This window comes from Spermophilus citellus (genome assembly GCF_964194105.1).
Source record: "Spermophilus citellus genome assembly, chromosome: 3".
NCBI classification, from domain to species: Eukaryota; Metazoa; Chordata; class Mammalia; order Rodentia; family Sciuridae; genus Spermophilus; species Spermophilus citellus.
This window is the reverse complement of record NC_138184.1, coordinates 122,241,241-122,264,859: the sequence shown is the minus strand read 5'-3', so window position 1 is coordinate 122,264,859 and position 23,619 is coordinate 122,241,241. Positions and strand designations below refer to the sequence as shown.

General features: G+C 38.7%; 1 protein-coding gene across 18 annotated transcripts in view; it reads right to left on the bottom strand.

Moving 5' to 3' along the window:
* The window catches only part of COBL (cordon-bleu WH2 repeat protein), a 307,667-nt gene that overhangs the window by 72,862 nt on the left and 211,186 nt on the right, over positions 1-23,619 (bottom strand). For 12 of the 18 annotated variants that reach the window (XM_081286279.1, XM_081286268.1, XM_081286278.1 and 9 more), the window contains one exon: positions 20,080-20,250. The exons of 3 other annotated variants lie outside the window; for them this stretch is intronic. In XM_081286279.1, the coding sequence (XP_081142405.1) occupies positions 20,080-20,250 (171 nt within the window). Of the gene's footprint in view, positions 1-9,914; positions 10,164-20,079; positions 20,251-23,619 lie in introns of those variants that run through there. 3 more of the 18 variants (XM_081286273.1, XM_081286274.1, XM_081286272.1) reach the window with 1 other exon arrangement.

Genomic DNA, 23,619 nt, shown 5'->3' with positions numbered 1-23,619 from the left:
ACAGTGAGAGGCACACCCCTGAGAAGGTGAGGGGTTCCACAGGTATTGGGCATTTCACGTTTATGAGCTGCTCCAGGATGTATTTTAAGAGACATCTCAAAGGTGATAAGCATGATTATTTCATATTGGATAAAAAAGGAAGAAGACAAAAATAGTCCTGCCGTCACTCAGGAGGGGATATGAAGGAGAAAATTAAACATTTTGTTTAAGGCTAATTTGACAACAAAAGATCCTATCTTTTTTTTCCTGATCTTTTAAAATGAGGGGTTGAATTCCTTCATCTCTCCACTTTAACTAAATTAGGGAACACCAACTGGCACAGCTATAAAGATCTGTGGAAATCAGCAAGAGACAGAGACTGAGGGCCAGGAGTAGCCTGACGGGTCCAGAGGGGACATGCAGTGACAATGGTCATCTATATGGAATAGCTACACCATAACTCACACTTGATGTCATGTAGGCAAACTGATGTTGTTTTCTCTCTCAAAAACAGAAGTCAGATGAATTTTAATGCACAAAGTCACCTACATTTAAAAGTGTGCCATTTTTATTTTAATAAAAATAAAAAAAATTGTTTAGTGCTGCTCTAAATTGTTCTAAATATTTTATATGTATCTGCATGTGCAATTCTGGAAACCACTTTTCTTTTCAAAAGAAAGAAACTATGGCACAGAGAGGTCAAGCAAGTTACCCAAGGTTATCTAGGAAAAGAGCCAAGAACTTAGTAAAGCAGCCTGACTCTAGCCTACTCTCCTGTTCCTCATGTTGTACTTCAGCACACAAGGCTGGAATTCCTCAGCATCCTTTCTGTCCCCTCCTGTTTGGAGAGAAGCTCAGTTGTCCAGAGGTAGACCTTGATCATTCAAACATGGCAATCTCATCCTCCTTGCTGTTGACTGGTCCGTGAATGCATAGTATTTCCTCAGCCACAGTGATTGGTTCAAATAGCTCACATGTGACTTATTTTGGGTAAATCAATTGACCCAACCTCTAGAGATGAAGTCACAGGAATCTATAACACAGCAGGAATTGCCCCTTACCCCACATAAAACATATTTATTGATTCACCAGTTACCCCATTTCTGAGTATATATCACAAAGAATTGAAAGCAGGGTCTCAAAGAGATATTTGTACACCTGTATTCATTCCAGCGTTAGTAACGACAAGGAAGAGGTGGAAATAAATGTCAATCAATGGATGAGCAGATAATGAAAATGTGGTATATACATACAATGGAATATTATTCAGCCTTAAAAAAGAAGGGGATTCTGTTTTATGCTATCACACTTGAAGACATCATGCTAAGAGAAATGAGTCAATCACCAAAAAACAAACTGTGTATGATTTCCATTTACATGACGTATGAAGTCATCAAACTTTTAGGAACAGAAAGCGGAATTGTGGTTGCCATTTGTTGGGGAAGGGAGCAAAGGGGACTTGTGGTTTAATGGGTATAGAATTTCAGATATCGAAAATGATGAAAAGCTGGAGATCTGTTACACAACAATGTGAATATACTTAACACCACTGAACTGTTTTAAAATGGTTAATTTTGAACTTTTTTGTTATCATAATTATTGTTATTATTTTTAATGGTACTGGGGATTGAACCCAGGGCCCCCTACCACTGAGCTGTATTCCCAGTCCTTTGTAATTTTTATTGTGAGAAATGGTCTTGCTAAATTGCTCAAACTTGTGATACTCTGGCCTCAGCCTCCTGAGTAGCTGGAATTACAGGCATATGCCACTGCACCTAGCATTTTATGTTATTTTAAAAATATAATAGGAAAAAGCAATACTAGCTGATCCAGCAGCTTATTCAAACAATATAAGAAGGCTTGCATAGGTCAAGCAAAACAAAGCTCAGCAAAACACAGAGGCTGCCCAGATCTTGGAGTAGAGTCTCCTGAGCCCATCTGCCTAGAAGGTCTGTAGCACGATCTCTGGTTAATGGTTAATATTTGGGCTCTGTTTCTTCAGAAGCCCTATTAGTTGGGAGAAACCAGTGACAATATGGCAAACTGTAAGATAGACAGAATTCATTACACTAGCATGGTGTGAATAACTGTGATTTCAGGAGGAACATTTAGAACTCCATACATATGAAAGATCTTCATAGAACTCTAACACACATACAGAGGATAAAGAGAAAATAAATGATGAATGCTGGGTTTATTAATAAATAAATGGTCTCCAAAGCCCCAATAGTTCAGATGTAGCTAGAACACAAGACAGGTTTCATTTGTGTGTGTGCATGCACACACTTGGGTGTAAGTGTGCACATGTATTCCCAAATGCTTAAAAGATCCATATGAAGGCTGAGAGGTATGTAGGGAAAAGGAGAGACAACAAACAGGAACCCTTGATCCTGGCACTTTGTAGAAAAGTACAGCCCTCACTTATCCTCAGTGAAAGTGTGTCTTATGGAAATTCTTGGCTTTGCCCTGCCTGGCAGAGGTGAGAATCAGAAACAAGCTCAGGAGTCTTATCAGGACAATAGATACTCCATAAACTGTGGGACAAAGATAGCATTAATAATTGGGGCAAAGACAGAATGTACACAGAACAGGTGACCATATCATGGGCAGGACAGCATGGTCAATGGATGACTTTGGTCAAAATCAGTACTGCTTGCTGGGAAGGGGCAGTGTGCAGGCATCAAGTGGGGCTGGAGCACCAGAGTCAGAGTCCAGTGCTGTTCTGCTTCTGCCTGGATAAATCATATGGTCTCCAAGCTCTGTCATCTCCTCAGCAACCCAGGGATAATACACCACAGTTGTTATGACTGAATTGTGTTCCCCTAAATTCACAGTTTGAGGTCTGAGCCCCTAGTAAATTCAGAATAGAACATTACATGGGTAGGGTCTGAGTTAAAATGAGGCCATGAGGATGGTCCCTTATCCAATATGACTGGTGTCCTTAAAACAAAAAGAGATCAAAACACAGATGTCCACAGAGAGAGGATCCTGTGAGGATACAAGAAGATGCTGACTATGAGCCAACCAGAGAGGTCTCAGAAAGAGCCAGTCCTGCTGATGCCTTGATCTTGGACTTCCAGCCTCTAGACCCGGGAGGTAATAAATATCTGTTGTCTGAGCCACTTGGAGTATTCTGTCATATTATGTTATGGCAGCCCCAGCAAGCCATCAGTGCACAGTGTTTCTGTGAAGAACACATTAAAGTAATTAAATAGACCAGCATAGTGTCTGGTCTCAAGAGGCATTAATGTGTGGGGACTACCAGAATCTTTTTGCGGTCTCTGACCTCCCCTCTGGTGTCAGGCCTTCTTCCTGGTGTTTCTGCTCATCCCTGCACTTGCTGTTAGCTGGGGTTTTAATAAACATTCAGGTGGTGGCTATTGACTTAGTGGGGTGAGCATCTCATGTGACAGGGGACCACTGCGCACAGCTCCAACAACAAGGCTTAAGGTCCTCCATGTTCTCTCTCTGTGGCCACAGTGAAGGCTCCTGGGGAAGTGAGAGCAGACACTGTGTGGGAGCATGGCAGCACCTGCCTATTTACTGAGCGGGACACAGGGAAGGAAGCAGGTAGACTAGAAGTTAAGCAAATGTGCAGGGCCAGACTGGCAAGGCGTGAGTCCTGGCTTAAGGATTAACTTGCTTTTGGCCTCAGATTAATATTTTATTGTCTCTCTGCCCTATTTTTCTTACTTGTAAAATAAGGAAGATAATAGCACCGATCTTAGAGGATTGTGATACAGATTCAAGGGTTAAACCATAAAAAGCACAGGGGACAGTTTTATCCATTATCACCTCTTGCTTTCCCTTTGCCAGTGATAAAACCATGATGACTAAGAGCCCTGGCCCTCTCCAATCATATCTTCCTTGCAACCCCATGCAGACAGCATGAGCACAGAGGCCTGTCTCTGTACAGGCGTTTTCTGACTTAGACAACCAGAGGGATGCTGATGGAAATTCATGGTTGGAGATGAGTGATGAGGCCGGAGTTCACTAATACAATACAACAGGGTTTCTGCCCTACCCACTATCCATTTTGATAGTTTGAGTGTGTTCTCCTCAATTTTCAATCCTCTTCCCAGTGGTAAGGCACCAAAAAAGGAGTCTGGCAATGATTTGTGAGAGGGCTAAGTAGATAAGTTCACAGTCTCTATCAAGCTTGCCAATCCATAAACCAAAAACCAGGTACAGGAATATCTTGTGTGTATGCGAGTGGGGCTGGACTTGCAGCACCAAGTACACCATGCACTGTATTTACCTTATACATTTTCGTGTGCATGTGCACAAACATTGTACATATGTACGCATGTGTGCACATTATGTGTGTGTGCATGTGCATGTGTGAACATCTATTCACCCAGGCATAAGCACGTTTATGCACTGCACACATGTATGCACATGTGCTGTATGCATGTGTGCATAATATGTGTGTATATAAATGTACACTGGAACACTGTATGCAGGCATGCTTGCATACACAATGCACACATATATATGTGTATATGCATGTACCATGTGTTCAAATGATATATACGTGTATGTGGATGGATACATGAACACACATACATCCCTCCTTGAATCCACTAGCAACAGTGGGTGAAGAGTCTGCCAATCTAAGCACGGACTTAGCTTTGTGATTTTAGACAAGTCACTAGATACTTCTGGCCTCGTTTTTCCCTCTTTGTAAATTGAGAGGTCTCAAATCCTATGATTGTAGTCACGCAGCACGCTTTTCATGTTACTGACTGCTGCATAACATGGGTACATCGGCAAAGCCTTGATGTTTATTTATTTGTACCTTTGTGTCCATTCTCTTCAATGCTGTCCGTCAATGGGATAACCAGGGCTCCCCCTGGTGGTTAAAATATGCAATTAGTGCCACTTGTTACCCAAGAAGATGCATTCCCTTAACACTCCATTTAGCTTCTTACAAACCCAGCCCAGAGGGAGTGAGGGTTCGTGGAGATGGCCCACTGCCGTGGAGCTTGGGAGGACACTGTCCTGACTCCTGCTCCTGCCTATTCCTAGATGGGCAGCCAGTTCCCTAGTGAGCCGTTTCCAAACTGGTCTAGGGCAGCAAAGATGTGGATGATGTAAGTTTAAAAAACACAATCATGCCTCTTCAGCAGTAGAAAATGATGCTGTTGAGAACAGTCTTTTGTTTCCTCTGGAAAACTTGGACGGGGGACAAAGGTCAATGTCATGAGTGTGAGCTCACATATCCACATTTCCATTTCACAAATAATGCTTTCAGACTACTGCTCAGACTACAAGCATGCTGGGGCAAGTTTTCCTTCTCCTTAGATCAATATGCAACTTCATCATTAAGGTCCTAAGTTTTAATCACTTAACATTCCACATTTAAATAATTTCTTAGTTAGCTATAATGGAGCTTTAGTTCTCATTTAGAATTTGTCATTAAAAAAGTATATTTTGCTAACTTTTCCTATTAGATATCTGATACTATCATAAGTTAGTATATATAGTTGCATATATTTGTGCATAAAAACACATATACAGATTAAAAACAGTTACAAATGAGAAAAGGAACTTTTGAGGGATGAATGTGTTTATTATCTTGATTATGGGTGATACATGTGTTAGAACTCATTAAATTATAGACTTTCTTTATATATACGCAGGTTTTTTTTATTTTTGGTGTGTAAAGCTGTTAAAGTTATAATATAAAAAATAGAACATAAAGCCTTCTAATTCCCATCAATCTCCTTCTTACCTTTCAACTCACATTATGAAATGGGGATGTATAATGCCACAAATAGAGACTAAAATTCTCAATTTAAACCATTTAATATGATTTTATATTCACTAAACTAATTAACTTAGTCTTCACACATCATATTTTCTGTCAGTAAGCCCAAAGACTCCAAAGGTAGGCCAAGTGTCCAGTGAGTGACACGTCATGCTTAGCACAACCTGGCCCTCAGCATGATCATGCTATACTGAAGCACACAGACTGTGATGGGAAAGCACAGAACAGAAAACCACCAAACACAGAAGGGCATGCCTTTCCCAGCCCTGTGGAGAGCACCACTGTGGGCACAGTGTAAAGTCTGCCTGTCCAAGACTGAGTGGGAGAAAGAAATGATTGACAGAGAAGTTGCCAATGGAATGCTACAAGAGTCTGGGCAACAAACTCCACTGAGAGAAACAGGCTAAAGATAGATATTCCTTATTTCACCAAGAGCTACTTTTGCTTCTGTTGGAACTATATCTCTATCCATTTGTGCTTTATTTTCAAGTTCTGTCCACTTACAGTCACAACCATGAGATATCATCTTTTTCCCCTTAATTCTCTTACTGGAAACACAACAGTCCAAGAGTAACAGACTCCAATGTCAGTGTTGGGCCATGGGTATTGATGGATTCTACTTGGAGAGCTCCCAGCCCATGTGCAGGGAGCTTCCACTGCCAGCCATATTTAGCGACATGATCCCATAGGAAAGCCTCTTTACAAACATTCTATCAGGAAACAGCATCTGAAGTCAAATCTGACTTTTTTTTTTCAAATCTGACTTTTAATATTGGCAAAATTACTGGACAAAGAGGATAAGTCTATGGGCTGTATAGACCAATCTGCCATCCATTTTCATCTTTTGATTTATGACTTGTACGATGTAGAAAACCTTTATATTCTTTGTTGCCACTTCTCATTCACAGAAAACATGAGGATGTATTTGTTCTTAAACCCTCATCTCTCATAGGTCAAAGAAGAGTGATATAAACCCATTCTTCCATTTAGATTCAGGTTTTATGTTTTGGTAAATTTTTTTCATCCCTAAGTCCTACAGCAGATATACCAACCTGGAAACAACAAGTCCAATCTAAATAATCTCAAAGCTCCAATCTCCTTTTGGGTTGTTCTCCCCTCTTTCTTTTTTTTTCTTTACTAAAGAATGTAGGTAGATATGGCCTTCTGACTTATACAGCTTCATTTGTAGTAATAAAATTTTATTCTTAAGAGATGAAAAAAGAAGGGTTTTAAAGCATTTAAGGATAGGACAAATGAAGTAATAATAGATTTAAATCACGCAACTTCTAGTAAAGAAGGTTTTTGACATGAGTTACCAATCTGTGTTGCTATTGGTGACAAATAAAGCATAAAAACCTCAAAGTACACAGTTAACCCATGAGCCTCGTTTTATTTAGCATGCAGAGCTTCATTTTTCCCTTAAGTGTTTGAAGTTTGCTTGTTGTTGTCTTACCATGGTGACTAACAAGGGGTAAAATTATTTTAAGTTTTTTTCCCTGCTCCACATTTCTTGGGTGGAATGGAGGAACAGTTTCTCTCTCTCTCTCTCTCTCTCTCTCACACACACACACACACACACACACACACACACACACACACCCCTCAGAGGGAGACAGGAAGCCAGTGTTCTTTGGGGGATTAATTCCTGTACCCGGACAATTTGTAATTGCTGGCGATGACTGGAGACACCTTGATGTTTAGAAGGCCTGTACTTCCTTATGTCACTTTTAGAAGATATAATCCTATCCCTATTGTAGAAAAGTTGCTTTGTTATGAGAAATGTTAGTTGCATGTAGAAATGTTTTGAATCTGATTACATGAGCTATGAAAATTGTGAATAAACTGTATCATATTATAGATCCAAATTAACATGAAAACTGTGAAAATTAGCAGCTGATAAGCACGACAACACAGATGCAATGTGTGATTGATTATAATCAGTGCTAAAATGAAATACCAGTGAGTGAACAGTTTTATGATTTCTCCAAATCATTTCATCTATGGAACTATGAGTGTTTATTTAAAATTGAAAAGATAAACATCATATGAACCGGATTGCAGTTTAGAAATTACAACACATTCCACTGTGTCCTACTGGCATGGTCTCTATGCTGCATATGTAGGAATTTTGGCCAATTATACTTAAAAATATTATATAGTCATTTTTTTCTTTTACCTTAGCATTTGTTACAGAACTGGTATTTCCCAGGAGACTTTTTTATATCATGAACTTCTATGAATACAGGCCAGTCATCAGGTCTGCTTAACTTGTGTGTGTCTTGTCAGGAAACAGAAACTACCATCTCTTCTGGATAGCATGTGCAACATTAAGAAGAAAAAAAACCCAATAGTTCTGTTGACTTACCAGCAGAAGAAATGATCAATAATTAGAAATGGATTTTGTGTTAAAAAAAAGAAGCTTTCTGAAATTCAAGTGCTTTGGGGAAAAAAATGATTCCTGAATTAGTCTGCTTCCTAAAAGACACTAATGCTGGTTAGCACAGTGACCTGGCATGCATCAATCATCTATAAGCCTTGATCATTGAACTGCCTTGAATTTTACCCAACTGCAGTTGGATCATGAAGTGATGGGTCCTAGAGATCAGTCAGGTATTGTCAAGACATCTCTGGTGAACTTTATGATCAAGTAAATGGAGAGCCATAGTCAAATAATAGCTGCTGTGTAAACTGACTAGTTTTGTTGAATTGTTTTTTCCCCCTACATATCTATAGCCTCTGTGTTCAATGAGTTCATATATATATATATATATATATATATATATATATATATATATATATATATATATTTGCATTACACTTTCTCTCTCTAATAAGTTGATGGGCATTATCACCTTCCCATGGTGTCATCTTTTGTCTTTAGATTTTCTGCTGCCATCTCTCTTCAGTGTAATAGCTATTTCTTACATAAATACTTATTGCTGTAATTATATACAATCTTCGACCATCTTTAATGTTTGGGTCATAAATCCCAATGCTTTTCCCAACACTTAGGTAAACATAACCTTTTCTTGTTTAGACTTTCCCCACTCAATGATTTGAGGTCAAGTGACTGCTACTCATTAGACAAAAATCCTTTATTTCAGTGGGAAAAAAGGCACTTTCTAACTTGTTCCTGATGAATAATTTCTGTTGTTTTTTCAACAAAACATGGCATTAAATTGATTATATATACTTCTATTTATATTTCTTTATTATTCATACTAATATAAGCTGTAAGTAATCAGCTAACATCTTCACTGTGAGCAGACAGACAGGAGTTCTACAAGTAAAAGATAAATTCTTTTTTTCTTACTTTGAGCAATAACATTTAGAAAAATCTTTTGGAAAGAAACATGACAGGTCAATCCAGTTCAAATGTGCCTTTGCATAATAATAGCAGTTAATCAAAGCAAGCAAGAGCTTCACACATGTTATTCTTACCTACTCTGCCTTAGGACTGGTGAGGTTACTGTTCTCTGTAGCTGGGCGAGTTTTCTTGAGATAGAGATTATGCATCCAAGGAAGAGCTGGCAGCACCCCTACACAAACAAGCTGGTATACCCTCAGGTACCTTTCCCACCTGTACAAACCTTCTGACCAACAGTTATCAAGTGGAACCATCATTTCTTTTTTTTCCACAAGTATCAGGAGCCATTGATAAGTAAAATCCACATATATGCTCTCCATTCTTATTTCCCCCCAAGACTGGCACAATACCTAGCACCAAGTAAGCACTCAATTAGTGTTTTGTAAGTAAATGAATGAAAAATGAATCAATGAAGTGAAACACATCCCTCTTTTTCGTTATGAAAACTATCCAAATCGTGGAGTGCACAAGAATAGGAAAATCAAAACAACACAGAGAAGTTGGGCCCTTTGTATCCCTGAATGGACAATGTGTATATTTCAGGTTGTGAGTTCCCATGAATTGTATTTATAGTTCATGTGTTTAGGCACTTGGTTTTACCATGTAGATAGAATATTTCAGCTTTATCCAAATTGATGACACTGAGCAATTTAATGACACAATCTAGTTTTAAGGAAAATGGAGACTAAATTCTGGAAAAGAATATCTAGTAAGAAGATTATGAATTGAGAATGAATTAAAATGAAGCAATATTCTTCACAAGAACAGATCTATGTATCAATGAATGTCAGACATGTCAATATTATCAACCTAGAATTTACTTCAAAGAACCTCAGCCAAACAAATCTCTGAAATTTATGTCTTTATATGTAAATTCTAAAGAAGGTAAATTGCGGATGTACAAATGAGCTCTTTTATCCTGAGAGGTGGAAAATGATAGCAGCATCAGAGCCAGGACAGCAGAGACACCAGGAAAGGTCAGGGTCAGGAGGAGGCCTGTCCATCAGAAGCGCTTGGCATGAGTAGGGAATGATGCACAGCAATAAACTGCAGGGGGAAATAGATGTCAAAATATGAACACAAACTTGTGGTGAAACAAATGTGTGCCATTATCATTCATCTTCAAGCCCCTGGAGATTTAACACTGCATAGAGAGCATATGTCAATCAAATCATATTATCATTGTTTTCCCATTTCCTTTTAGTCTTTTTCTAGGTCCATTGTTAAAAGGGCCTATTGATCCATCATATAGAATTCTGTCTCCTGTAACAACTATATCATAGTCATCACTTAAGCCCTTGTAAGTCTTTCAGATTATTAAATAATATTCTTTGAATTTGATATGAATCTTTAAAGGCAGAGATACTGGCAGACTTCTTGAAATGAAGCCTATGCTATTTGGACAATTCTAAGGAAAAATAGATAACACTGTTTCACAATGCCCTCAGTATCAGATCAATATGCCCCATCCTAATTATGTCACAGTGAGCAGGATTCAAGTATAAACTTTGAGACTACTATTGATCTACTGGGTTTGAGATAGACATCACCTGCATGTTGAGATTCATTGTTTTTAAGGAGCAAGGTCCTCTGCAGTCCTGCTCTTTTGTCTAGTGGGAGACTGGCCCATGGTATGAAGAAAACATCATCACACAGAAGTGGCATTAAGTTTTTGAAGGCCCGGGGACAAAATAAATAAAATAAAGAAGGCCTATGCCTAAATTCACAGTGTTGCATACAAATCCCTAAGACACACAGGTTAGAGGAATATTGTCAGTAAGGAGATGCTTGATTCTTGAGCCCTTGCTATTTTTTAACTTATATATATATATAAAAGTAATGATACATAATAAAAACTTTGAACCATATTTGAAAAATCATGATGTCCATGCCTCATTTCTGAGAAAAACTTAAACTTATATGAACCTAGAAATAAATTCTTATAACTCTTGATATTAAAAAAAGGTTTTATGCCTAACTTGACTTCATGCTGCAAGTTAAAGCTTCAAGAGACACAGACATCATTTTTGTCAACTTAAAAGCTCGATTAACTTATGAAAATAAAAAAAATGTTCTCACTTTAAACAATTTTACTTCTTTGAAGCATTTCTGTTTATGTTTGTTATTCCTTTGCAGCGGCATGCTAGTAAATAGTAACTAGCCACCTAGAAAAATGTGTACAAATAGAAGTATTAGTCTCACTGATGTAAAAGACGGCAATCACAAAATTTACAACTAATAAGAAAATACGGAATTATGTATAACCAACTGATTCTAATAGAATGCTTTCATTATATCTTGTGAAATTTTTTATATATAGCCAACCTGTTATTACTATTGACAAATAAGTGTATCTTCAACATGAATGCAGATCAATAAATTAAGTTTATGTTAAGGATTTGGATGAACAGGAGATATATGTTGGAACTTTCCTCATTTGTCAACCACATGAAGACTTTGTAGAATCCATAATGGTTTTTGAAAAATGGAAGAATAATTCTTCAATTTTTTTTCGCTATTCATACTGCATAGGCTACAGATATGAAATGATTGTAATATAGTCATCTACATTATTAACATTTCCCAATCTCTTTTTTATAGCTAAACAATTAACAAAACAATCAAGCCTTGATTTGTAACTTTTTCCAGTTTCTTACTCCATGGTTAATTTCCTGCTATAGATGTCACTAAATGTAGTAATATTATACTTTATAACAGTAGCACATGGTTACTACAGCCCTTAGTATTTTCACTGACATGGAATATTGAATTGTATACTTGATATGTGAATAATGTGAAAAATGGAAATGGTAAAATAATTTGAAAGTGATGAGGTTTTACTATTTGCTACCATTGTTTTTAATATTATTTATTTAATTATAAGCTTATATGATGTCCTTTTAAATAATGGTCCTGTTTAGAAACTGGGTTGCAAAATTCTTAAAGTTTTAACAGTCTGCTTTTATGAACTGGCATAGTGCAGGTCTATTCCATGAATTATCACTAAATTCTTTAATATTTTCTCACGTTAGGGACATATTACCTTATAAATAAAGGGACAATGAGAAAAACATAAATTTTTTTATGTTTCTTTAAAAAAAAGTTATACACAGATTCATTGTAGTTTTCTTTTTTTAATAGATGGATGCAATTTCTTTATTTTGTTTATTCATTTTTATGTGGTGCTGAGGATCAAACCCAGTGCCTCACATGTGTAAGACAAGCACTCTGCCACTGAGCCTCAACCCCAGCCCCATCACTGTAGTTTTCATTGCTTCCCTTCTAAGCCACATCCCCACCTTTTTTAAATTTTTATTTTGAGACAGTGTCTCACTAAGTGCTGAAGTTGTTGAGGCTGGCCTTGAACTTGGTGATCATCTTGTTTCAGCTTTCCTAGCTGCTAGGATTACAGGTGTGCACCCTGTACTCAGCAACTGTTTTGTTTTGAAACAGGAAAAGTATTTAGTTTGGGATCAAATTTTAGAATAAGATCTTAGATAACTTTAGAAGACTGGACCAAGTTTAAGAATGTTTGCCAAATCCCTGCTCTATCTTTTCCCATTTTATGCTCTTGGTTCAGGAAACCCATGGCTGTTTACTGAGCCAGTCATCCTTACTGAGCATCTGGTCCTAGAGTACGGAGTTTATTTAGACACTGTGCCAGTGAACTACCTAAGTGTGGCCTAAAGTTTTCTAGTTCTTAGATCTTCTGCTGGATCACTTGCCTAAAAGGTGAATTATTGTTATTATTTTAATTTTGCACTAATTGAACTAAAATCATCATTTTCTAATTAAAAAGTGGCAGCTCTTTTCTCCTATCTTATTCCCATATTTTAGAATTTCTTTAAAGTTCTTTAGACTGGGACACCTGTTTGCAAATTTAAAATCAATCATTCAGAAAAAGCACGATGGTTTGCTGTGTCAGTGCTAATCACAGGAGAAAATGACCTATCTCTTCTCTATGCTCTCACAATCCTTTGTCAAATTCCCAACAAATGTCCACCCAAAGAAAGATTTATTTGCTCAAGCCTGGTATAGGAAAATATGTAAGAAAATGACAGTCATTGGATAGTTCAATTTTTTAAATTTAAAGCAAACCAAGATCTGCAATTTGAGCTCCATATGCATTGATTTTTAAATCCCCGGGGTCCTCTGATTGGCATAAGTAATTGACAATTTGTTAATAGCCTAATTATAAACAGAACTGTAAATCTTGTAAACAAACAATGCAATGCAATTAATGGGATAGGTTCCATTATTGTGATTCACAATGAATGTTCGTCTGAAATCAAATGTCAGCAGAAAGCAAGTTGATTAGAAAATAATGGGGCAAGATCCAAATGCACATAATTCTATTGGTTTTGACATGCATAGAAGGCACTTAAGTACATGGTTAGATATCTATAAGTTTAGTATTAAAGCTTATTAATAAGAAGCAAAAAAAATTAAAGACTAGAGAGCAGAGAGCCATTACTGCATTGTTCTTACAATTATGCTGAAAAACTTCACATGCAGTTCCGAAGCCCATCAAGGATGATCTTCATGCCATAAGACTGAGAGGTTAAATAGCTTAATCATCTTCTTTCACATGTGCAAAATGTAAAAAGGGTTCACCAACTCAATCCACAGGTTGTCTTGACCAGGAAGAAGCAGACAGCATGGACCACGCAAAAGGAACCTCAATGCTACATAAACCAAGGCACAGATCCAGGTCTTGATTTTTAGGCACACACAACTTCACACTTGCCCTAAATTAGCTTTAAAAAATGCCGACGAATTCTACAATAAACTCACTTTTGAAGACATAAAATTATGCTTGTAACAGAAGAAAGTAATTTTAAGTGAGATTCAGGGTTCTGAAGTCTCCTAAGCTGAACATGGAACTTCACCAACACTATTTTGTTATCTTTTTATTACTAAGATTATCAAAAAACCAGACCTTTAGTCTCTGTTTACTAATTAAGCATATAGTTAGTAGTTTTCCCCATCCATGACCTGCAGTAGATTCCTGAAAACACAGATAGTATTAAACTCTATAAATAGTATGACTCATTCTTACCCCTGAGCTTAGCATCCTCAGCCTGTAATACGTTTTCTTATTAAGTTAAGAATTTTTACCTTTACACTTAAAATTATGAAACATATCTGAATTGCCACATATTTACTCTCGCACTTTGGGGCCATTACTAAGTAAAATAAGGGTGACTTGAACACAAGAACTGCAATGCCCTGACTACTAAATTACTATTGATCCATTATTGTAGCATATACAGTGGATGTATACAGTGTGGACAGGCTTGGTTAATTCATTTATGTCCTGGGGAGGATGGAGCTGGATGGTGAAAGATTTTATCACACTCCTTAGAGTAATGAATGATTTGAAACGCATGAATCGTTTATTTCTGGAATCTTCCATTTAATATTTTCCAACTCTGGTTGACTGGGTAAATGAAACTATGGAAGATGAAGCAGATTAAGTGGTGGTGGTGGGGAATCATTGTATCTTAACACTAGGAGAATTTTTCTATAGTTTTTATGGTCTGTAAAAGCAAAAAATGAGAAATGTGGGTTGAAGTCAGGCATGCACTGAAAGTGTCCCTCAAGAAGAACGTTCCCCAGTGATTTTTGATACTTAGATGCTTGACTGTACTGTCCTTGAGCCCAGCTATCCACCTGCTCTTCACTGTTGGTACACCATCCCTTCTCTGTACCTACTTGTGGCAAGTCTTATGATCTCCAGACTAAACCAAACTGAAGGTTCTCGTCTAGTTTGGTGGACACTGCTAGCTATGATCACAGCATACCATTTCCTACACTTCCCAATTAACGCTGATCCAGAGTTGACCAGCAATATCCACATACCTCAGGGAGAACTGACCCCATCCCCACCTGTCAAGATGGACCTGGTTTATCTACAATACCTCCATTTTTGCCAGGAATTGGGTCAGTGGATGGCCCAGTTTTGGTCAATGAGACATGGGAGAAACCTTTCAGTAGAGTTTCTAGGAATGATTTCCTTCTTACTATGAAATGATTAGAAGAGACAGTCTCTGGAAATTGTGGTATCTGGATATGACACAGAACAGTCACAGATTCCCTTCTTCCAGCTTGAAGAGGAAGCTAACCTCAAAGATAATATGGAGAGAAAGAAAGAACATAGATCCTTGCTGACCAATTTAGGCTTCAGATTCAACTCATACTGAAGTCTTCCACACTCTGGGATTGCATATGGTAAGATATTCCTTCATTGTTGAAGTAGTTTTGGGGGGCTGGGGATGTGGCTCAAGCGGTAGCGCGCTCGCCTGGCATGCGTGCGGCCCGGATTCCATCCTCAGCACCACATACAAACAAAGATGTTGTGTCCACCGAAAACTAAAAATAAAAAAAAAATTTTAAAAAGAAATAGGTTTGGGATGGGTTTCTTTTATAATAAAATTGCCCCAGAATAAATTGCCCCAATCCTTGAAGGCTTAAAACAAGCAAATATCATCTCATGGGTCCTGTAGGTCTGGATGCTAGGAACAGCTTAGCTGGGGCCTCTGACCCATGTCTCCCACAAGGCTGCAATCAAGGCATCCATCAGGGCTGTGGTCTCCCTGAAGGCTCTGCTGGGGAGTGATCTGCTTGCATCCTGATTTGAATGACTGTTGGCAGGACTCCATCCAAAGGGTCAGTAGATTGAGGGTCTCAGTTCCTCACTGGCCTTTGACGAGAGTCTCTCTCTCAGTTCCTTGCCATGCACGACTCCAGAAAACAGATCCAACATGATATCTGACTTTCATCAGAGTAAGCAAATAAGAGGGGGTGCCCAAGATGGAAGCCACTGTCTCTCTCTCTTCTCATTATTCTGGAAGTGGCAAGTGACTTCCTAGTACTCTACCACATTGGATTCCTTAGACATGAGTCACTAAGGCCAGTGTTCAAGGGGAGAGGGTTGCACTACAGGGTGAACATGGGAGGTAAGGGTTACTAGGAGTTATTTTACAGGTGCCCACATACAACTGAAGAATTAGGAACCAACTAAAGAATAAAGAAGCCAAGTTTGGTATGTTGAATTCCACTGAACTCTTCACTCTTTCTCAATGTAACAAGTCTTTTGTGATGTTGAGTCTATTGAGGGCATCCTATAGATAGACCTAAAATCCTGGTACAGGATGCCTTTTAGCCTAGCACACATCTTCTCAGTTTAATAATGTAGAATGGAATAGTATTTGATACTTAAGATTCACATAATGAGACATATTCTGTAACATTTCTTTATTGAATATATACCATGTGTCAGGCACCAATCTGAATCACAGATACAAATAGGAATGAATCTTAAAGCCTCCAAGCACCTAAACTCATGGAAGAGGCATCTAACAGGTGCATGTAATACAGAATGATAAGTAAATGATAAATGCCTAGAGGATGATAAGAGAAATTCAGAGTGGGGAAAACTGGCAGGTTTTGCCAAAGATGGTTTCCTGAGATGGCAGCAGAGTGTGCACAGAGTCTGCTTAACTGTGGCTAGAGCATATATTCAGGCTGGGTCAGTCTAGGGTAGGCTGTAGAACAGGCTATGGACAGGTGGTCTCTTATAGCCAAACACATATTAGTGCATGACTCTTCTGTCTCTTCTATAACTCCTGAATACAAACAATACATTTGTTCAAAAGTCCCAGACATATGGGAACTGAACATATGAACACAGTCTTCTCCATTTTACCTTGGTTTCAGGTAAGTGTTGGTCAAGTACTGATAATGATTTAGGCACTGAAATGGAAATGAGGGGTTTGTCCTCAGCGGAGTTCTTAAGAAGGCTTGCAGAAGGCTGTTCCCAGGAGGAATGGCAGGCAGTGGCCAGCAAATACCTCAGGACTGGGATTAGGTCAAGATCCCAGATGTCAGGGAGGGGAGGAAGGTACAGCTGGAACAGAGCAGGAGACGCAAAATGCAGGGTGGAGTTCTGAGGACTGACTTCATGTCTTCCATCACCTTCTAACACCTGTGTACAAATCTGTTCTCCACTAGTTCTTTGCATCTTTTCATTGTATGAAGGTCAGCTGTGCTTATTGGTTTCAAGAAAGTGTATTTTCTTATTTTATTAACCTAAGTGGTGTATTCCATTTGTATAGATCAGAATGGATGCACGAAAGCTATAGGTATTCCCTGGGAGTTCTAGCATAGTGTAAGAAAAGTTCAGGTGACAAATGGGGCAAGACTCAGGGTCTGAGATCCTATAAAGAGAAATCCCACTGAATCACTTACAGTGGGACTCACATGAGACTTTTTATATGGGATTCCTGCTGGATTGTCCAGCCTTCATGGTACTTCAGAGAAAGTTCTCACTAGGAACATGGAATCTCTTTACTAGGAACACAGTCTTAAAATTGAATTTGAGAGGCGGTATGGAAGAGCTTGTAGCTGGTATAAACAATTTTATATATAGCACTTGGACACAACCAAAAATACTTGTCTGATTGGGACATGGGATGCAAATAACATGAACACAATTCACACTCGTTTGTTTATGTCATGCACCTATGCCTCTGTCAAGAAAGATGAAAGAGTACAAAGATCTCAGTACCATGGAAAATGAATGAATGAATGAATGAATGAATGAATAAATAAATAAAACACAGAGGGTTCATTTTCCTGAACTATTCTTAAGTCCTGAATCAAAGAAGGCAAGTTGCATACTGCCTGGCTGGGCAGGCCATCCCAGTTTTTATTCTGTAAACAATGGGCAGGCCAGTTCCACTAATTAGGTAAGGAAAAAGCTCCAGGTTGGATGTATGGAATTCTAATTCACAGCAGCCAGGACACAGGGGCAGGGGGAAGAAGGAGAAACTTTGATTGAACCCCAGCTACCCCCAAGCTATCGGACTGGGTTCAGAGTAGGACATTGCCCTCTAAAACCTCAGGGGCCACCTCCTCTCTAGATCTCTTGTTCTTCTTCACTCTATTATGAGCATCTACATGGGCATTAGAGGAAGGAGGAGGGGATATGTGAATTGTGACAAGGAGGGCAAAGGAAGTCCCACGTGACATGTACCCAGACAGGGAAATAAACTCAGGCAGAGAGTTGTCAGTGGGCATAAGTGGGGAAATGGGGTCCCCAGACAAGAATAAAGAGAAACTGGTCTTTCACCTGCTGCTTAGTTCCACTCTCCACTCAGACCTCTTGGAAAATCTGATGGCAGGTAGAAAATGCCTTCACAGCACCACAGATGCTGGAGAAAGCTTCCCCAAATAGAGGGAGGCTGGGGAGAAAGCTGGCACCTGTGAATCCGCATGAAGTCAGATGTGAGAAAGTGTTCTAGGTCTTATGCTGGGCTGCCCCATCCCACACAGACCACAAGATATGGATCCTGTGGATGACTCTCGATTACCAGTGGCTATAATAAGCTCTACTCTTTTCATTCAGCAACTGCTCTCTCACTTGTCCCCAAGGAGGAGATGCTATGGGTGAGGATAACAGCCACCGGGGTGCCACTGAAAGCATGTGGCCTTGGTGTAGATGGCTTAAGACACTACTCTCTTCAGAGATTAAATAATTCTGGAGTCAGCTATACCACAGCTGTCATATTTTTGACTGGTATGTCTAATTAATCCTTAATTGTTAAATACCTTACAACAATTAATTTCCATTCAAAAGCATCTCCAATGTCAAGATGATCAAAAGTATCTGAAGGATGTAAAATAAGTATTTGTGGAGAAAGATAAAATAAATCAGGATTATTTTGCCTAGAGAAAGTAATAAGTAAGCCAACAATTATCTTCTCTACCCAGAAGACAGCAGGCAGCTAGAGCTATTCATCATTTCCAAAGAAGACAGAAAAAGATAAGATAGTCCAATGGCAGAGAGGTATGAACTTTCTCACCATGGGGTTGTACAAACTTACATGGGCATCAATCAGCTGGTCACAGGGCTATGGCCATGTGATTCCACACTTTTTGGAAAATGCAGTTCAGGTGCTGGCTTTATTTTTATTTTTTTTAAGGGTAGGAATTAATTTTATTTGATAATTACTTATCAGGACTTGCATTGGGGTAAATTTACACAACCAGACAACTCAATTATTAAATTCTTCAGTGGTGGATCTTTCAAGTTTAGGTACATAAGTATATATAAAAGTACAATACACTTGCCCCAGTTGGAATGTTCTACATTTATTGTAATTCACCACCATGAACAGTGTACAGAATCTATACTCTCCAGGTGCTGGCTTTAAAAGGAAGTGACACCACATGGCTGAGACATACTGAAGGAGGTCAAGCATAGGCCTGACATGCATGTGATGCCATCTGAATATATATATTTCATTGTATAAAACTATTACCCACCAGGAGGCAGAAGGCTGTATATAGTACTTATTAAAGTTCAAAAGAAATCCCAAGAAACTAAGAAAACTCCCATCTCAGGGTGTGCTAGGATGTAGAAGCAAAATAGAACTATTATTTCGGCTTTTGCTGGACTCACACAGTTTCCCCTTCTGGTCCCTCAGTTTCTTTTCCTTCAGAAAAGCATAATGCTGGGCTGCTGGCCATGAAGTTCAAGGCTGACTTATAAACTAATCCTCCCAGCTCTTGGGTACAATATTATTGTGTGCACTCATGGTGAGCCTTCTAACAGAATCCCAAACAATTCTTCCTCTACAGACTTTCTGAGGTTACTTCTATTGTGAGGAATATTAGCTCCCTGCTGACTGTTTCCACCCACAAAGCATAACTTAAGTCTAACCACAGATATAAAGACTGACTGGTAAAATCCTTGCTATGGGCATCTTCATGGCATTTGGAGAGCATTCTCTGTGAAGTCAGACATATTGCATTGAGCATTTAGAGGAAAAGTTGGGAAAGAAAGGCATAGACATTCAAAGGCAAGAATGGAAAGTCTGGAAATCCATTCACAACACCAGTAGGGATGAGAGAGATTAACACTCAACACACAGTTTGAATGGAGACAAGAGGCACATACGTTTGGGTCTCAGTTCTGAGGCCTCGGAACCAGCACCTTCCCCGGGCAAGCTGAGAGGCTCCGCTACATCTGTATCAGGAGGAGGATATGGCGGGGGCGGGGGAAGCACTAGCTGAGGTGGGCCTCGAGCAGTGCCTCTGGGAGGCTTTTGTGGTACCTGCCGTCCAACACCTATGTGGAATCAATGGGAGTGACTTCAGAAGTTAAGCCAAAAGAGTACCTATCTTCTATCGGAGGACACCATATCCAACCATCCAAACGCCAAATCCAGCCACACCCAACACCATAACCAACCTCATTCTACACCAAATACAATCATACCTAATACCAAATCCAGTCATATCAACACCAAATCCAGCCATACCCAATACCAAATTCACCAACACCCAACGGCAAAATTAATCATACCCAACACCATATCCAACCTCACTCTACACTAAACATAACCTCATTCTGCACCAAATCTAGTCATACCCAATACTAAATCCAGCCTATTTCTGCATCAAACAGCCACACCCAACACCAGATACAACTTTGTATTTTTTTTAAACCAAATCCAAACTTGCCTATCACCAAATCCAATCTCAGCTGATACAAGATCCCATCACACTTGTATGTATGTACTGTCCTACAGCCAGGCCAATTTGTAACTATCTGCCTGGTTGCAATTTATTTCTGGGAGGCTAATAACATAAATACTGGGCCTGAAACTATTCTTAATAGCCCCCTAAACAATACTGTCAGATTAAAATAAACTCCTGTTCTTCACATTAGTCTTTTTCAGGTTCTCAGATCTGTTCTTTAGCTAATTTTTACTACTTTTCCATATCCACTGAACAATATAATAATGGATAAAGCAGTAATTTAAATATTCTCTTCAGCCTATTATACTGTCAGCCTCTTTCATTGTTTGGGGTAATGGTTTCCAGAGTTTGTTTTGAAGAAGGTTCTGAGTTGTGGACAGTTGGGTGTGTGTGGTGAGTCCAGTTCCATTTCATCTGTGAAAAACCCTCATGTATCTTGTTTATATGTTGGGGATGTATTTAAAATTTTATGTGAAAATGGCATGCTAATGAAATTTTTGGAAGCTAATGTAAAAAATGACATGAATTACCAGTGTTAGGTCACATTCACTATCATTTTTTTAATAAACACTTTATTCAAGCTTTGGAGTTCTCAATCTTTGAATAATACATATTCAACACTTTATGTCCTTTACCAGATTATTAATAAAAATACTAAGAAACAGCATTTTTTCATTGAGATATATTCATTTATTCCTTCTTTTGAATACAGTTTCTCTAGATGTGGTAAAATATTAATTTCCCCATATAAAGCAACATTTTTTTCCTTAAAGTGAAAATGAGCCCAAATCAGTCTGGATGGTACTGTTTATCTGGCCCTGGCAGTGTCATTAAAAGGGCAAAACAAAAAAGAAGGATGCTTTCCATTCCAATAAAGTTGAACTAAGATCCAAATCCAGCTACTGGTAATACTGTTTAGTACAAGTTCTAAAATAAAATTTTCTTTATAACTATATGTCTATATAGAAAGAGTCACTTGATGTGGATAGGAGTTACTTGTTTTCCTTCAACCTAAGGTTTGGTTACATCTTCTGTATGGTATACTTTTAATGAATGGGGACTTCTGATGGGGATGGAAGTCTGACATGCCATTACTTCCAAGGCCTTTTCCATCATCTCCTGTCCTAAAAAACATTCCAATTATTTCCAATTATTGTCAGCAAGAGAGAAGTTTTTGGCCTTCTAAGTCCTCACAAATGATACTTTATGGACCAGAAAGACAGACTTGTAGCAAATCACTACTATTTGTTACTTTCCTCTTGTAATGTTTCTGAGGAAATTGTCTGTGCAATTTTCAATTTTAGAACTCCTGCCTCTCATCTCCTCAGGCATCTGTAGGCATCAGTTGGCCCATCAGATGGGCAGGTTCTCCAAGCCCATCAGACACAAATACTTCTTCCTTCTTGGCTGACTCGGGGTTGAAATGGGCTGCTTGGCGAGGAGTTTGTTTGGTATGACTCGACGACATCCGCATGGCCACATAAAGTGGTTGCTTCTGAGAATTTCAACAAGGATCTCTCTAAATCTGACGGGGTGGGGTGGGGGGTTGTCTCCCTTTCCAAAGAGAAGGGAGGGAGCTTTTCTCATCATAAAACAGGAGAAATCCGGTTTTATTTGAATGGTCCAATGATAATACTGTCTTTAAATCTGACAGTATTTTCCCCTATGAAAGAGGATGAACTGACATGAAATACAGGTCATTTCTCCTTATGATAATTGATTCTTAGGCTGTGAAACACTAGGGCATTAAGTGAGGTATTGATTAAAGGGGGGAAATGCTGAACAACCTAGTAGAACTTATCAAAGTTTTCAGACCTTGACAACAAACACTTGTCCTCGGGTGTATTTTCCCTTCTGGAACCACATATACTGGGCCACAGGTAAAAAGCAGGGCCATGGGACAGGATTAAAGGAACCAGAAGTGGCTGTCTGCTAGCTTCAGAGGGGGCTCTGATGTGCTTTCCATCACTGGGGTCTCAGGCTCAGGAGTGGGTGATTCCTATGCTGCTCTGTTCCAAATACTTCTCTGAAAGAGCTGTTTCTGTTTCTAATTGATGAAATAGTTAACACTGAAGGACTTTAAAATAAGATTGATTATCCCTGACTCACAGGCCTAGAGACCTCCATCATTCAGCATCTATCTACCTCACCCACACCATAAGATGTAGAGATATAATCATGTCATAATACCTGGTCAAAGCATACCAGAGTCTTTGCTAAATATATAAAAGTTATATAAATGCAGTCTAACTTCAAACAGGATGGTCAGAAAACTAACGAGGTAACTCATTCATAGGCTGGGTATCCCTAAAATGCTCACAACCAGACACATTCTGGGTTTCAAATTTTTTTCTAAGTTTAGAACATCTGCATATACATACTGAGATATCTTGGGGATGGAACCTAAGCCTAAATATGAAATTAATTTATGCGTCATCTACACCCTACATACACACCTGAAGGTAATTATGCAGTATTTTTAATAATTTTTTTGTGTGAAATAGTTTCATGGTATAGAATTTTCCACTTGTACATCATGTTGACACTCAAAAAGTTTCAAACTTTGGAGCATTTTGGATTTTCATATTAGAGATGTGCACCCTATATAAACTACATGGGGCCTAAGCTGTCTTTCAAGTGCCAGATATCTTTCAAAACAACCTACAAGTATGTCATCTTAAGAGCTTATCTTTTTTCCACCAGAAAGACACATATCACACAGTCACACTCATTCATGCTCCACTTGTCACCTTCTCCCAGCTTATGCAGCCACTCTCCATCCTTCCCACTACCCCACCTCCTCAATGCCTGTAATGTCCATGAAAATAAGATATTAAGTGAACACACAACTACTTATTTCCAGACTTTCTTTCTTTAGCATAAATATTTTCTGGGTTAATGCTATTACGGATGAGTCCACTGTGAGAGTTAAGAGCAGTGCTAGTATTCCACACAC